Genomic DNA, 17,484 nt, shown 5'->3' with positions numbered 1-17,484 from the left:
TGTCCATCCGGAAAACTTGTGAACAATTTGTATCAAAATTATGCCTCCCCCTCCCCACGGGCATAGCGTGCGAATAAGGCATGTTTTGCCAATTCGCATGGCCTTGAACCATTTAGCAAAATAGTTAGAAAGTTTGAACTAAGGTTATGCCCCTCCAACAAAACTTATGAAAATCTAATTTTCTATTATTCTATCAAAGTGTCCGTCGAGACTATTTTTGCAATAAACTTTTATATGGGACAAAATTTAAATAGCTGCCATAAATGATTCTATCTGGGCAAATCCCCCCATCGTGCTCTGGTCTTGGGCCAACCTATTAGATTTTTATTCAGTTATATGCATCGATAACGTAAATTGTTTTTGCATTATCAGTATGGTTTACTTTGTAATAGCAAGTTAGTTGTTATTTTTACTAGAGTATTAGTTGATATTTATTGTAAAATTTAATTGCAATTACTTTATAAATGACATGATTAAATAAATACTGTATATTTTACAGTACTAAGTGCACACATGGTACCTGAGCTTTGATTTAAGGTTTGACATATCTAGACGTAGTTTGGAGAAAAGAAAGTTTATTTTTTTAATTCTCGTCTACCTGAAAAATTAGTTGAATATAAAGTTTAACCAAAGAGTCTTGTCATTGTTTCCATTTCAAGGGAAGGTATTAAGTATTCGATTGGGTAAGAATAGTCACTTGCTAGTTGCTAGCTAGGGTATCTATAATTTTTTTTTTTCTTCTTTTCTTTCTGGGTATCTTTAATCGAGAAACGCTATTAGTAGTATAATTTATTTCGTGAATGCAACATTTCAGTCGGCGCATCCCATTCACATTATACAGGTGCAAAATTCATGTTTTTAGTTTTATCTTCATTCTTCTTATAATCTGTGTTCGGAATTTATTGATACGATTAGTTCAAATTAAATTCACGTCTAAACTATAAGTAGGGAAAGTAAAAATCGTGTCAAGTATCTACTTTTAAGGCCGGTTGTTGAAATGTAATAAGCGTTAGCAAAGATTTAGAAAAATAGTAAATTATTTTGTAACCACTTTTACTTTGGTATTAAATTTTAGTTTATACGACATATTGCTATAAATGCATGTCAAAAGGCAGTGTAGAAGTAAACCACCATGCACGTACTATTCTAAATATTTTGTTAGTGTTGGTTATTCATATTGTCGGTTCTAAGTTTAGAAAAAGGAAATTTGAGGTAAGCTGATAGCCACCATAAAATTAACTTAACCAAATCATGAAATCTACATTGTGGGTACCATTAAAATGATAAGTGTGGTCAGTAACAATTGGTCATAATTTATTCGAAATTCAGGAGTGATTATTATCGTTATATATGGTGATTATAGCAAAGGGGAGTGGGGTACAACCGTAGAAGAAGAGAAATATAGTGCAAGTTCAATGGTTAAAATCCATTGTCGACCAAATGCTTAGACAAAATTTTGGAGGTTTCTTCCATATGGTGGGTTGATCATTTAAGCCTACCTGTAGCTTTTTACGTTAAATGAACCAACCACTCCCAAGAAAATACTCTTCTTATATATATATATATATATATATATATATATATATATATATATAGAGTCCGGAGCCTAAAGGGTATAAAAATACACGGTATTTACCAAAAGGGGATGCCCAAAAATTTATATACCAAAAGGGGTATATCGTGGGCTGATCCACGATATACCCCAAAGTTTTTTTTCGGCTGTCAGAGCCAATCAACGAAAAAAATTTAAAAAAAAAACTTTGAACGTAAAACGTGGATCAGTCCACGTTTTACAAAATATAACGTGGATCAGTCCCGTTTTACAAATATATTTTGTAAAACGTGGACTGATCCACGTTTTACTTCTAAAGTTTTTTTTTTTTTTTTGCGCGAGCACTAAAAAAAAAAAATTGGTAAACTTTTTTTTTTTGTGCAACACTTAGTGTGTTTTTTCATACTTTGACCAATGATTAATCGTGTGTGAAGACTCCGAAACGTCAATATTTTATATAGAACCTGATATTTTTTTCTGCGTACAATAATGTAGGCTCAATACATCAAGGATACGTAGACGTTCGGATCGTCATTTTAGGGGTTGAAAAGGTGCCCGAAGTAAGTTTTGTTTGAAAAAACTTAGTATTTTTTCATACTTTGACCAATGATTAGTCGTGTGTGAAGACTCCGAAACGTCAATATTTTATATAGAACTTGATATTTTTTCTGCGTACAATAATGTAGGCTCAATACATCAAGGATACGTAGACGTTCGGATAGTCATTTTAGGGGTTGAAAAGGTACCCGAAGTAAGTTTTGTTTAAGGTTTAAGTGTTTTGTTTTTTAAGGTTTTGATTTAAGTGTGTTATTTTTTAATCACGACAAAACATTATTTTGAATATAAATATAATTCTACAAGATATAGGGAGAAAAACTAGTTGTAAAGTGATCAAACTTTAGATGGTCATAACTTTGCGCTCAGACGTCCGTTTTACGCATTTTTTTTTAACTTGCGTATTTTTTCGAGATCTACGCAGACTAAGGCAATTTGGCCGAGCCGATTTTTAAAAAAACTCCTTTTATCCTATTCAATTTCGATTTTCCCCCAAATTGGCGTGAAATTTTCAGTTTTATTTACTTATAAGATGATGATACGCAATAGATTTCAACGTAAAAATCGCGGGGTAATGTATCTGTGAATGTCAATTTCACTTCTGCGGTTTCAATTTTTGAAAATAAAGCTGATTAATTTTCTCGACATATAAAGTTGACTAAAATAACCTTACAGTCAAACACTAAGTTTTTTCAAACAAAACTTACTTCGGGCACCTTTTCAACCCCTAAAATGACGATCCGAACGTCTACGTATCCTTGATGTATTGAGCCTACATTATTGTACGCAGAAAAAAAATATCAGGTTCTATATGATCTGATCGGATCCCGGACACGCGAGAGCTCAGCCCGGGAGGAATGCATGGTTCCCTGGCGCTTCATGGAAAAGTGGTTGGCTGATTAGTGAGGTCTTAAAAAAGTCATAGAATTCATGATCGGTCATTCCATTTTTGAAAAAGGCAACAAAAGAGAGAAAGGAAGAAATCAAAAAGGAGAAAAAGAATCATACTTCTTCTTCGTCCAAAATATTGACGTTTCGGAGTCTTCACACACAATTAATCATTGGTCAAAGTATGAAAAAACACACTAAGTGTTGCACAAAAAAAAAAAGTTTACCAATTTTTTATTTTTTTTAGTGCTCGCGCAAAAAAAAAAAAAAAAAAAAAAAACTTTAGAGGTAAAACGTGGATTAGTCCACGTTTTACAAAATATATTTGTAAAACGTGGACTGATCCACGTTATACAAAATATATTGTATAACGTGGATCAGTCCACGTTATACGTTCAAAGTTTTTTTTTTTTAAATTTTTCGTTGATTGGCTCTGACAGCCGAAAAAAAACTTTGGGGTGTATCGTGGATCAGCCCACGATATACCCCTTTTGGTATATAAATTTTTGGGCATCCTCTTTTGGTAAATACCGTATATTTTTATACCCTTTAGGCTCCGGACTCTCTCTATATATATATATATAGATTTTTATTTTTTTTAACCAACCAGGTGTACTCCTGAGTTGTTGGGGGTTTGACTCATACCTTGTTTATAAAAGGATAATACTAGAAGGGGGACTTGGTGCCAAAAAAGGAGCAAAAAACCCATATGCAAATATGCAATAGCTATACATGACTGATGCAAACTGCATACTTCAAAAGCTTTCTGACCAGAGTCACGATTCAATCCTTAATTCTAGTAAATTGAATGAAATGTTTTTTTTTATATAACAGAATTTTTTAAAATTTGGAAAAGTCAAAACAAGAGAATCGACTCTGTTTGATTTGGTTTCTGTTAATGTATAAACTAATTAAACTAAACCAAACCATGATTAGTTTAGTTTTCACATTACATCAATTTTATTTTAGGAGGAAGCACTTTCTAACCTGAATTTCTTTATTCCTAGATATTTCGAACCAGATGTCACACCTTCTTTTTTATCCCATCCAAAATTCTCTCTCTTTTGAAGTTTTGAAACATGGGAATAAGAGAAGGGGTTTTGAAAAATCACGGTGATAAAATTGAAATTAAACAGGTTTTTACTTTTTAGATTCGAAACTTATATTTGTTTATTAGATATCTAAGTCACCTAATTCTTTTTCTTGAAAATCATTTTTGAATTAAAATACTCATACTTATGAGCTACCAAAAGTTGTAGTGTGGAGATTCAGTTGAGGAAAGATATTATTAGACACCCTTTTGAGTTTTGTGTCGGATACGATTGCTCATTTGATTGGTTTCTAAATATGCAGTTTATGATCAAATAACACATACATGCGCATGCAATTTTATTTATATATAGCCCAAATATAAAATAATTAAAATAAAAATGCTAAATTGTCCTATCATTGCCCGACACCTCTGGCCTTATCCTCGAATGGTCTCCCATTATATTTGATTTCTTTCGAGACATTTCACTTGAAAATAATACATGAGATTTTGTAAGTATGCATATAAACAATCAAGCGGGCCCAGAATTTGTCTATCCAAATCAGAAATTAATGGAGACTGTTGGCATTACCTTACAGCAATAAAATTTCTTCTTATAGAATCCAAGAACCTCCAACTAATCAGAGATTACACTGATTTGTTTTGTTCGGATGAAATTGAAACAAATAAGCGCGGCTGATTTTATTAGGATGAGAGCAAAAAATGTTTGTATAACAAGTCATATTTTGAAAGGTAGAAGAAGGAATAATTCCCAAAAATATAGAAAGGCAACCACGTGTAATAGTCATATTAAATAGATCGAATTTCCTAGCATATTAGCCTAATAATTGCATTGGGACGTTTCTTTCAAAATGACTGTACTCGTTCACTGTCAAATCAAACCGAATAATTTTTTCTACAATAATTGAAACACATGAGAAATTATATAGATGATTCATGATTACCATATTAAATAGATCGAATTTCCTAGGGTATTCGCCTAATAATTGCATTGGGACGTTTCTTTCAAAATGACTTTACTCGTTCACTGTCAAATCAAACCGAATAATTTTTCTACAATAATTGAAACACATGAGAAATTATATAGATGCATGTAATCATTATTTTTAGTTCGTAAGAATTAGAATAAGCTTGCTTTATTGATAAAATATTTGGATTAATTTTTTCAAGGAAAAAATTCGTGTTCGATAACTATATACTTTGTAAAAATGAAAATATTTTTACAATTAGCTGTATATATGCTTTGTAAAATACAAAATGTGTATATTAATTGTAATCCACTTATTTTTAAAACTTAAACAAAATCGAAATATTACAAGTTTATCTCCAAGAAAATAGAAATAGTAAATATTTTTGTTGATAATTGAAAACTTTATATATCAGGGAAAATTATTTACAATCAGCTAAAAAACCTATAGTTAAGAACAGTGCTCATCAATTCTGCTACCATTCAATTGTATCCTTTTACAGTCTATTTAGACACAATTTTATAATATCTAAAATCTTTGTTCGAATTAATATTTTCCACATTTTGTAAAACAAAATAGAAATATTCAAATGGGTTTAATAATTTAAAAATGGGTTAGGGGGTCTTATGTCCAAAAATAAAATATTTTACTTTTTTGGTAACATAAACATAATTTGATGTCCTTATTGTCCATAATTTTAAGTTTTAACTGGCAAACACAAGTTTTTTTCTAAGGAAAAGCAACACACGCAACAACAATATTATTTCCAATCGAGCACGCCTCTTTTTGACTAATTATTGTAGTAATAAAAACTGACCCCTTTGAGTACGTGGTGGATCTATGTGGGAGGTACGAGGTCACATGCACTCATTTTCTGGTAACAATGTTATATATGTGCATCCAAAATCAAAGTCATATGATGCAATTGTTGGTTAATGGACTTCCATAAGTGAGGTCTAAGTGTTCAAATTTCATGTCTATCTTGTTGTTTTTCCTTTCATTTTTTAGAATTGAGTCCACCAGTAGGGGCACGTTTAAACTTTACTTTTCATTGAAAAAACTTAATATGCTTAAATCAAATGTCTACATACCAATAAAGGTCGCCGAGGAGTGATAAGTATCTCTTTATCTTTAACAAGAAGGTCTTGAGTTTGAACCCCCAGTAAAGAGTTTTCTTTCTTAGAGAGCGCTTTACCCGTTAATGTGAAACTTCCCGGTGAGAATCCAAATTTAATCGGACTCAAACATGGGTATCCGACTCAGGTGCTAAACCAAATAAGTTAGATTAATTAGTTCAATTGATTCAAATATTTTCAACACAAAGTGTCTACAAAATTAATTTGAATCTGTAATTTCAAAAGTGGACTGGGTTCAATTGTACGGACATAAAAGTTAAACCCATCAAATTCACATCTTCATAATAATACACTCATCATTTTGAAATTCTGGATTCGCCCTTGTTTCGTTAGAGTAAAAGTTAATGCAAATAGTACATATCCCTTGTGCAAAAGAATAGAAAGAGTGAAAATCAAATGAAACAAAGAAGATTTGAAAAGATCTTCCAATGTGAAAGGATAATAAAACAGGAAAGAAACAGTTACCGCATGACTAGGACAGGACAAGCAAAGAAACAAATCAAGCCAGTGCTCCGGTGCACAGCACCCTCGCGATGTGGGCCCCACCTCTACGTGTTGGTTCGCCTTTCATTCCAACCATTTTTCAAAACTATGAGACGAAATTAATGTGTGAATTGAAATCAGATATGCATGCACATGCAAGATATGTGGTCCAATGTTATTGTACTACAATATTATAGTTAACTTTTTTTTTTATAGCGGGGTCATTTGTGTGGATATTGTTTGGCTACTATAGAGAACGTACAATAAAATAGTGTGAAAGTCGGTTCAGAAAAAAAAAAAAAAAACTTGATCATTGTAGTGAAACATTGTTATAGAAGATGACTGTTATATCGAGATGTCTGACTGTAATAAGACGTCTTAATTTTAAATAAGTTGAGGTCGGTTATTTGATAAATCCTTAATAACCATGTTTTTCAATCTGATCATATTTGTATCCTGAATGTTCATTAATGGCCAAATTACAAACCCTTAAACTTAATCTAATTTTTCATTTTAACACTTTTAACTCATCCTCGTTCATTTAGGCCCTTCAACATTATCTCAACTATGTCTTTAAAACTCAAAACGCTGACGTGGCAAAAATGTCTCTCCTTACGTGCGTGAGTTGCTCTCAGACTATAATTTTATTTTATTTTTTCTTCGTAAAACTCAGATTGCCATCTTCATTGTCACCACCCCCTTCCGCTACTACCTTTCTCTTGCTTCCTCCTTCTAGCACGACCACCCACTCCACCCTCACAAAAAGGAACGAACAACCACAAAATTAAAGCCGGCAGGATTTGTTTTCCAGCAAACTATGTAAGAAAGCTTACGAAACTGATAGGAATTCCACAATGAGTATTGAAAAGAAAACTCGCTTTGATACTTATTCAACCTTACAAATTTGAACTTGTGTGAGATGGGTTTAGATAATTGTGTTGTATAGACCATCACAAGCAAGACTTTGCAATTGGGTATTCAGAAAATTTTAAGGGAAAAAACATCGGAAGCGAATAATAAAAATTGCAGTTTCGAGTGATTAAAGCATTTCCTTTGTATTTTTATGGTTAGAGTACCCACTGTTCGTTGTTGAAATTTATTGGTTTCAGATCTTTTGATGTTTCAAGATTCTGCTGATTTCTTTTACAAAGGAGGAAATAATGGAAGATGATGGACTCATGAACCTAAAGGTGATGGTCACTATTTTGGATTTCAAATTATGGAAGAAGAAAATTTTTGGTGATGGGGAGGAGCACTACTGGTTTTGGCCAAGAATGACAAAATAGATTCATGGCTGAAAACATAGAAGACACGCCATGTTTCCTCCTTTTTTCTTTTTCCTCATTAATTAGATTAAAGTTCACATGAACTTTCTTTATTGGTCATTTTGGCCATGTCACGCGAGTGAATCTCACGCTCTTCATTTGGTTCCTTATTTTTTTGTGTTTAAAAGTCACGGTTGATATGACGTTGAAGGTTCTAAATGGAACAAGTATGAGTTAAAGTGTCAAAATAAATAATTTGATCAAATTTAAGGCTTTGTATATGTATTTGGCTTTCATTAATTAATTAGTTTTATATTGATCGTCAGTCAAATCAAAATTCTCATTTATTTAAATTTGGGCCCCGCTCGCTCACGTTAGCACAAATATAATTCTTAATGGAGAAGGAAATTAATGCTTGTGGTTTACGTCTTCTATGAATTGCCTTTTGACACGCAATTTTTGCAATAGGCTCCTAATAATATATGGAAAGAACATAATCCAACCACTTCCAAAACTGTAAAATTAAATTTATATCTGAATGGTTGAACATAGTCTTTTACTATTTGAATAGGCATTTAAAATCTTTATGTGTTATTTTCAATATTTTATTTATATAAATAACTACTTTCTATATATAAAAGATATTAAATTGCATACAAATTTATGGAAGACTGCAAAACCAATTGACCGAATTGAAACCGAAATATATATGTACGTACGTAGTATGTTTTACGCTACACCTGATACATATGGGACCAATGCTATTGTACCACAAGAGACACGTGGTTGGAGTTGGACGACATTATACTTAATGAGTTTAGTTTAGGAGTCGTTTGGTTGAGTAACACGTAGGGGTGTTCATAGTTCGGTTTGGATCGGTTATTGATTAAAATCATGACCAAATAAATTTAGTCGTTTTTTAAATGTCTAAAACCATAACCAAACCAAATAAAATAATAACCACCGGTTTGGTTAATGTCGGTTCGCTTTGGTTTGATTTTTTGGCTTATGACTAGCAGCCACGAGACTTATCAGTAAAACATTAAAAAGGTGAAAAAGACATATTTTTTTTTTGTTCAAACGATAGTTTTTATTTATAGTTACTAAAGTATCTTCTATAGGAACCTCCAAATCTACAACCTCTGTCCTTTCCATATGAAAAATATTAGAAGTTTAAGACCCATTCAGATAAGAAAAAAGAAAAGTATAAATTCGAAAAAAAAGATGAAACAACCTAAAATCAAATGGCTGACAAAGAAAGGCTAAAAATTTAAGTTAAAGACATTAGATTCTAACGTGAGGTTCTGTTAGTAGGTTTACACTTAAAAGACTTAAAGACATAGGCTTGGACATATTCTAAAAAACATGGGCCTTAAACAATCATGTGAAATAAGTAGACCAAAAACCAAATGGGCAATTCACAGAATTGCCCTTCTTTTGGGGTGGTCTTTAAATTTTGCCCCTCATATTTGAAATCTTTAAATTTTACCCTTCGGCTAAAACCCATGGGTTCCAGGTTCGAATCCCCACATAGTCAAAATTTTAAAAAAAAAATCGCAAGGCAGAGTTTAAATTTCGCTATTCCCCCACCGGCATACACTTGTGAAGGAATAACCAAAGTTATGCCGGACCCGACATACTTATGCCTTATGGGCAGACTTGACATAAGTATGCCGGGTCCGGCATAACTTTGGTAATTCCTTCCCAAGTTTATGCCGGGTCCGGCATAAACGTTTGCCTATAAGTATGCCCCCACCGGCATAAACTTGTTAAGGAATGACCAAAGTTATGCCGGACCCGGCATACTTATGCCAAGTCTGCCCATAAGGCATGAGTATGCCGGGTCCGACATAAATTTGGTAATTCCTTAACAAGTGTATGCTGGGTCCGGCATATACGCGACCCAAACCTTGCCTTGCAATTTTTGTTTTTAATTTATGCTTGAGCGGGGGTTCGAACTCAGAACTTCATGATTTTTGCGTGAACGCTTAGAGTTGCAATGCGAAGGGCAAAAATTAAAGACCAGCAATATGAGGGGCATAATTTAAAGACCACAAACATGAGGGGCAAAATTTAAAGGCTACCCCAAAAGAAGGGCAATCCGCGCAAAAAAATGAAATCCAATTAATGATTAAATGGTATAAAATATTTATAATTATTTATGAAAAACTAATATTATACATATAAATAATTATAAAATTTATGTATATAATTTATCGGTTTGGTTCGGTTATTTATTCTGTTATTTTTTAATAGATCCATAACCAAACCAAATATTATCGGTTTTTAAAATTTAAAATCAAATCAAACCAAATGTCGGTTTTTTAAATCGGTTTGGTTAAATTTTCGGTTTGGTTTTGATTTTAACCAAAACCGTGAACAACCCTAGTAACACGTTATGCAAAGATTAGCCATGCATGAATTAGTAAAACAAGAATTAATAATATTATGGTCGTTTATTGTTGGACGTTTTGCGCTTTGTACCAAAAATTATTATATAATGTATATGTTTAAAAAAGTTTAACAAATATAATATTGGAGGGTTATTTTGGTTATTTAATTATTTTAATATTCTTATTCCATATTCTATCTCGAATGAAGTAATATATAGATTCCCACATAACTTGATGCATGTATATATTATTTATGCGGAAAATAAAATTTTGAAACCCAACATTGTAATATTGAATGATGTTTTTTATTTGGAAGTAACTAAGAAGCCAAACATGGCATGAAAATAATGTACGATTTCACGTGGAGATAGCTTCTCCATGATATCTCTTCATCGAAACATCACTTTAATGTTTGATGACACATTCACACTCTATATAAGGACGATCGATAGGATGATGAAATTAAACCAAGTGAAGTAGCTCCAAAAAAAGGAAGGAAAAAAAAAAAAAACTAAGTGAAGTAGCTCCAAAAAAAAAAAAGAGATGGAGAAGTTACCAGCCTCTGATCATGTAATTCAGTTCATGGATGAACAAGATCACAGGAAGAGTACCAATGATGCTAATTACACGGCAGAAACAAAACCTGCCCAAAATCCTTCAAAATTTCAAACAATTCGTCGCTTCACTTTCTCAAAACCAAAAGCTCGAGTCTTTGAGTTTAATAGTACTGCTCCGATCTTCCAAAAAACTTTCAATTCAGACGACGATTCTGATGAGTTGTTAAAGCCCTCGTGTGAAAAGGATGAAGATAGTGATGATGAATATGATCAGGAACATGGAAAAGATGATCAAGAAGGAATATTTGGTATCAACGAAGAGTGCAAAAAAAAGACGAGAAAAATCCCTATTAGGCTTTTGTTTGAATGGTTGTTTTTGTTACTCACAACATCTTGTTTAATATGTGCTCTTACAGTTTCACCTCTTAGGAACAATCCCTTATGGGGTCTTCACTTGTGGAAATGGTGCCTGCTGATTCTTATCATATTCAGTGGTCGCCTTATTTCAAGTTGGGTCATTCGATTCCTAGTCTTCCTTATTGAGAGAAACTTCATGCTCCGCGAGAAGTTGTTATATTTCGTATATGGTCTTAGGAAAAGCTTTCAAAATTGTGTTTGGTTAGGTTTTGTCCTTTTGTCTTTGAATTTCATGTTCAACTCGAAGCTCAACAAACACAACAAGATGCTGACAAAATTACGCGAAGCTTTACTGGCCTTACTCATTGCTGTAACGATCTGGCCTGTTAAGATCATTCTGGTTAAAGTTTTAGCTTCATCTTTTTTCGTTGCTACTTACTTTGATCGTATGAAGGAAAGTGTTTTCCATCACTATGTTCTAGACGCACTTTCCGGTCCGCCGGTTGATGTCAAAGAAAGGCATAAATTGAAAGAATTGAGGAAATTGTCCAAGCTAAAGAATCTGAGTATGCAAAGCAAGTCATCAGCATGGAGTGTGAAGAGGTTGGCTAATTATGTAAGGTTCTTTGGGTTGTCAACAATTTCTAAGAGTGTGGATGAGTTTGGGAACACTGAAACTAAGATTACTAGTGAAATGGAGGCTAGAAATTGTTCCAGAAAGATCTTCAAGAACGTGGCCAATCATGGTGCCAAGTAAGTCTTCTACTCCTTAATTTACAGAGATTTTGTGTCCCAAACACACACGACAACAATCAATCAATCATTAGAGTTTAATTTTTGTGAATTAACGTATAATTTTCTTTCACCATCGTTAAAAAATATTTGAACCAAAACACTAGAAATATAGTATAACCTTTATATTTATTTTTCCTATACAATATAATCAGTAAAATCACTCTGTATATTATGAGTATAACCGGTGTGTATATAGCATACACTTGTTATGCAAATTATATATACTTATATAATATGTGCATTATGGATACACATATACCAACTATAAAGGATTATGGCGAGGTGAGTTGCCTAGCTAAAACTTTCAACGGAATCGGCCTGATTCTATCTCTTTTCGTTCCGTTTGAAGAAAGGAAGGATCCCAAAATATAAATTTTTCTTTTCGTTGTTGAAACCAAGAAATATAGGTTTGTCTGCCATTCACACCAGAATAAATAGAGTTTTTCGAAAAAACTTGCTAGTGGAGGAAGACCTCCTAGGGATAAGAGACATAGGGCTAAAGAGAGAGCCCTTTAATTTGGGCTTTGATTACCGGGGCATAGAGACTTTACAAATAAAGCCCGAGAATTGGCATTCCATTGCTGTCATTTTTTTTTATCTCTGCTCGTGTTTCGAAAAATATTTTCCGTATCAAACACAAAAGTTTTAATGGAATCACTAACTTGGGGTCTTGATGTTTACTTGTTTGGGGAGTAGCGTATGCTTCAACATGCCTGGCTATCTTGAAAGCCATCAATTTTTTTTATTTTTTTTTAAATTTTCCTGCCGTATGGTGGCAGTGCCCTTTATATCACCCCAAAACTAACCACGTTACACATAAAAGGAGTTATAAATTTTGTTGCTAGGAAGGACCACTCTAGTGAAGGCCAAAGCGGGTTTCATGTGATTCGATAATTTTTTTTCTCCATTCAAACAAAAATTCTGTAAAATAAAGTGGTCACAATTCAAGCATAATTGTCCTCCTCATTCATGTTAATTTTTGCAGTCTATTAAATCGCGCACGAATTTGAAGATGTAAATTCGTGCATTATAAAAGTGGTAGTAATTAAATTCTAGTGTGTTTAAAAGAAGTTTACTTTAAACTACAAATTTTATTATTTAAATTAATTTAAATATTGTAGAACACGTAATGTTACCTTTATATATCCAGATCAGTCGCATTAATTTCTTATTTTATACTCCTTTAACGTTTTTGTTTTATAAAAATAATTCAGTTTATTTAAGATTTGAATTTGGGTAATATAATAATTTTCTATATATTCATACTCTAATTTCTCAATAGTTATTTTAATATGGTTCACAAATACATATATATAATAGAAAAGTCAAGTTGAGTACGTAGTAGACTCACACAGAATGATTTGTCAGGAACTACTCAATAATGAGTAGTGATTGACAATCAGGGGCGGAGCCGGCCTTCGGGTGGTGGGTTCGGCCGAACCCAGTAGCTTTTGTCCGAACCATATATTTGTATTAAATTTTTTGTCAAATATGTATAAGAACTCAATAACTTTAAAGAATTAAGACCCCGAACCTACAAGCTTCGAATCCTGGCTCCGCCTCTGTTGACAATAACAGACACTGAGAAGTTGAAATGATTAAATATATTTATGAACGTTCTTGTATTTACAAAGAGTACAGATTGGATGTAATATGATAATTAATGAGTTTGTAGCATATGGTTAATATTGTCGTTTTGTGTACTGAAGGTACATCGAGGAGGAAGACCTAATGAGGTTCCTGAATAGAGTAGAGATAAATACCATATTCCCACTCTTTGAAGGAGCTGTTGAAACTGGACGGATCACGAAGTCTGCCTTCAGAAATTGGGTGGTAATTATTATAATACATCATACTAGGACCATTGTGTCTTTCTCTACTTAAATATTAACGTCAATTACTGCCTTCCTATAATCTTTGATTTAACTTTTTTTACACTAACATTATAAACGATCAAATAATAACCTAAACGATTTAGAAGTAAGTAAAAAATGAGATTAGTAACCTATAAAATAAGGCGCGTTACCTACTATGACATGTTAATAAGACACGTTTGGTATAGACCAACACATTGTAAAATTTTTCCATGTTAGGTTGGCTAAAATGGTTGTTTGAAAACAAGTTCTCTAAATATCAAGAAAATGATTTTCCTGATAGAACTAGAGAAAACAAGTTCCATAAGTCATTTGCGTGCTAATTGTCTTTCCCCTTACCCCAAAACGCCACATGTTGTCCTCACCCCAACCTTCCCACACAGCCACACCCAACCTCCAACCCCAACCCCTTGCCTCTCACCCTCATCCCTACCACCAGCATGCAAACCCCCTACTCCCCCATCGCCAACTCCTCAGCCAATCCCCAGCCGTCATCCCCAACTCACCCCTACCCCTCACCCCCTCCACTTCTTCTTGGGAAAATATTTTATGTTTACATATTAAATATTAAAAAATAAATAAGAAATTACTTTTTTTGTAAATAAATATTTTCATTCGTACGAAAGTCTACCATACATAGTGTAAAAATTCAGAAAGTTAAATTCTTGAATGTTTTAATGGGTATCGATTAATTATTAAGTGCATATAGGTACGAGCATACTATGAGAGGAAGTACTTGGCACACTCATTGAATGATACAAAGACGGCAGTGCAACAACTTCACAAGTTAGCAAGTGGGATAGTAGGCTTCATATTAATTGTGATTTCACTCTTAGTGATGGGACTCTTGTCCACACAAATACTTGCTCTCCTCCTATCCCAACTTGTCCTTTTGGGATTTGCTTTCCAAAACACTTGCAAGACTATCTTCGAATCCATCATCTTCGTGTTTGTTGTCCATCCTTTTGACATTGGTGATCGTTGTGTTGTCGATGGAGTTCAGGTATTTCTCAATTTTAACCTGATGTAGCAAATAGTCTTTCTTATTCTATTTTATTTGTCAACACTTAATGTTTATCAATATTTAATTACAATAAGCTAACCTACACAAGCTCTAAATATGTCTATTGTATATATGCAGATGGTAGTTGAAGAGATGAATATATTGACGACAGTATTTCTCCGTTACGACAATGAGAAAATATACTACCCGAATGCAGTGTTGATCACAAAGCCAATAAGCAACTTCTATAGAAGCCCTGAAATGTGCGACGCCATTTCCTTTGATATTGATACGAACACTTCTATGGACACCATCATAGCCCTCAAAAAGGCCATTCAATTGTAAGAACTATTGTCACTTTCACCCACCCCCTTTCCTTTAATTAATAATTTCTTTTCAATTTAAATTTTGTGGATTGTACGGGTCAGCTTGTGCGCACCTCAATTATTCCTGATATTGGATAACTTTGCCCATCAAGGCTTGGGCAGATGGGAAGAAATCGAACATGAGACCTCATGGTTCTTCGCCCATTTCATTGATCACCCCTTGAATGCATTTTTGTGGTTTTCTTAACCTATATATCTGTATTTTGTGTCAAATACTTGGTTCAGCTAAACCCGCACAAAAGAGGCTACATCCACCTCTAAACTTGTCTTATTTCTCAGGCTATTAATCCTGCTTTTTATAACAGTTATCTATAACTATCTTTTAGGTAACTTGATAATATAAAAAAATTATTCTATTAGTGTGCAGAAGTTAACCTCTTTTTGTTTTCTTAATCCGGACCACAGTGATTATAAATGTTTAGATGTAGTGAGTAAGAAGCTAAGTTTTGATTTTAACTTCAGCAAATTGTGATTGCTTGACATACTAGTCTATGCCAGCCACCATTTCGAGCTTGCCTTGATATTGACAGTTCAGTGGATGGGATAGCAACCTTGTCTTTTTCTTCTTGTTTTGTGGACTTGAGGTTCATTTATTCAACTCAAATCAACATATATATGATTATGTATTTGATGGAAAATATATATATATATATAGGTACCTCGAGAGCAAGCCAAAGTATTGGAATCCAACACACTCTGTGATAGTGAAAGGAATAAGTAATGTGCACACAATGGGAATGATGCTATGTGTTCAACATACCATTAACCATCAGAACTATGGGGATAGAAGCAACAGGATCACTGAGCTCATCCTTGAGTTGAAGAAGATCTTTGAGACCCTTAATATCAAATACTCTCTTCTCCCTCAACAAGTCCAAGTGGACATGACCAATCTCAGAAATTAATATGTCATTCAAGCGGTAAAATATTGAGGTATTTCATTGCTATAGGGAAGCTAATCAGGTTGCCGATGGAGAAAAGTTGGCTATTATGCTTAAAGAAGGTTATCAGGCAATGTAACAACTTATCTGGCTTTATTATAGGTGAGTTTGTTCACCTTGTGTGTTGTGGAGGTTAGGCTCACATCTCCCTCCATTTATGTAATTTTTACTAATCAATAAACAAGGTAGGGGTCAAGCCAAACCCCCATCACCTCCAAGCCTTAACTTTAGGTGAATTGGCTTAATTTAAAATAAAATAAAATAAAATATGCCATTGCACTCTTTGATCATATTGAATTTGATATCTATATGACATGAAACAAGATAATTGCAGCTAATTAATTAAGACAGGCCTATAAATTGCAATAATGTTATTGCTTTAGTTTCCGGATAAAACATGTTATTTGTGGTGTGTGCATTTAATTTTCCTTGTCAACCCTTTATTAACTTCTCAAGTCTCCACCATGCAATAATTTCATTCTCCTTTATTTTAATTATGCTAGTGTTGTTTGCTCGTATTGTCTGTCCTAAGTCTAGACAAAAGAGGATTATGATAGGCTAGTCTGGTAAATAGTATCAAAGAAATCTATTCACGAATCGTATATTATTGACGATATCATCAAGATGAGAAGCATGGTTGTAAGTTGCGATTTTACCAATTTATTTGCATCTTTACGTGAGATTTTGTTGTCTTTAAGTGATGAATATGACTAGATTCTTACATAAGTCGCATGATTTTACGTTGCAACTGTTGTAGAGTTAAGAAGACAGAAAGAAATGAAGCATAAACAAAAGAGCCACAATTACACAACTTTGGACGTTAATTGAGAAGTTCCATCAGCTAATGAAGATCTATAATCGCATTTAAAAATTGCTAAAAGCGGAATGGTGCAAGGAAAAGCAAAAAAGTTGGCCAAGTGACCACTTTGAGAAGTTTAGAATTGTCATTGACAGAGGCTGAATCCTAATAGCAAATCTGGGTCGCCATTGACAAGGCTGAATCGCTACTAATAGAAATAGTGATTCTAAATCGCTACTAGCAATTTTGGATGCCTTTCCCAAATTTGATGTTTAGAGCGAAGAAGACGATTCGATCTTAGCAAAATACAATCACCATAAGCGATCCAAAAAGCGTAATTGAGTCATTGTACACGTCTTTATTAAACCCAAAAGAGATAGAATAATATTATATTAATTAGGGAACTTTTGTCGTAGAGAGTACTAAGAAACTTTTGAGATTTCTTCTCCGGGTTCTTGGTGTCTTCACATTGGTTTTGCGA

General features: G+C 33.4%; 1 protein-coding gene across 1 annotated transcript; it reads left to right on the top strand.

Moving 5' to 3' along the window:
• The first annotated feature begins 10,741 nt into the window (after positions 1 to 10,741).
• LOC132635416 (mechanosensitive ion channel protein 10-like) lies at positions 10,742 to 16,494 on the top strand. Its single transcript, XM_060351794.1, has 5 exons — positions 10,742 to 11,958; positions 13,710 to 13,833; positions 14,584 to 14,877; positions 15,016 to 15,218; positions 15,919 to 16,494. Exons 1-5 carry the CDS (start codon positions 10,835 to 10,837, stop codon positions 16,166 to 16,168), a joined length of 1,995 nt encoding a protein of 664 aa, XP_060207777.1. The 5' UTR covers positions 10,742 to 10,834; the 3' UTR covers positions 16,169 to 16,494.
• The last annotated feature ends 990 nt before the right edge of the window (positions 16,495 to 17,484 follow it).

Source organism: Lycium barbarum, chromosome 4 (assembly GCF_019175385.1).
Source record: "Lycium barbarum isolate Lr01 chromosome 4, ASM1917538v2, whole genome shotgun sequence".
In the NCBI taxonomy this organism is placed as follows: Eukaryota; Viridiplantae; Streptophyta; class Magnoliopsida; order Solanales; family Solanaceae; genus Lycium; species Lycium barbarum.
Note: the sequence above shows the minus strand (reverse complement) of the source record. Positions and strands in the feature narration are given on the sequence as shown.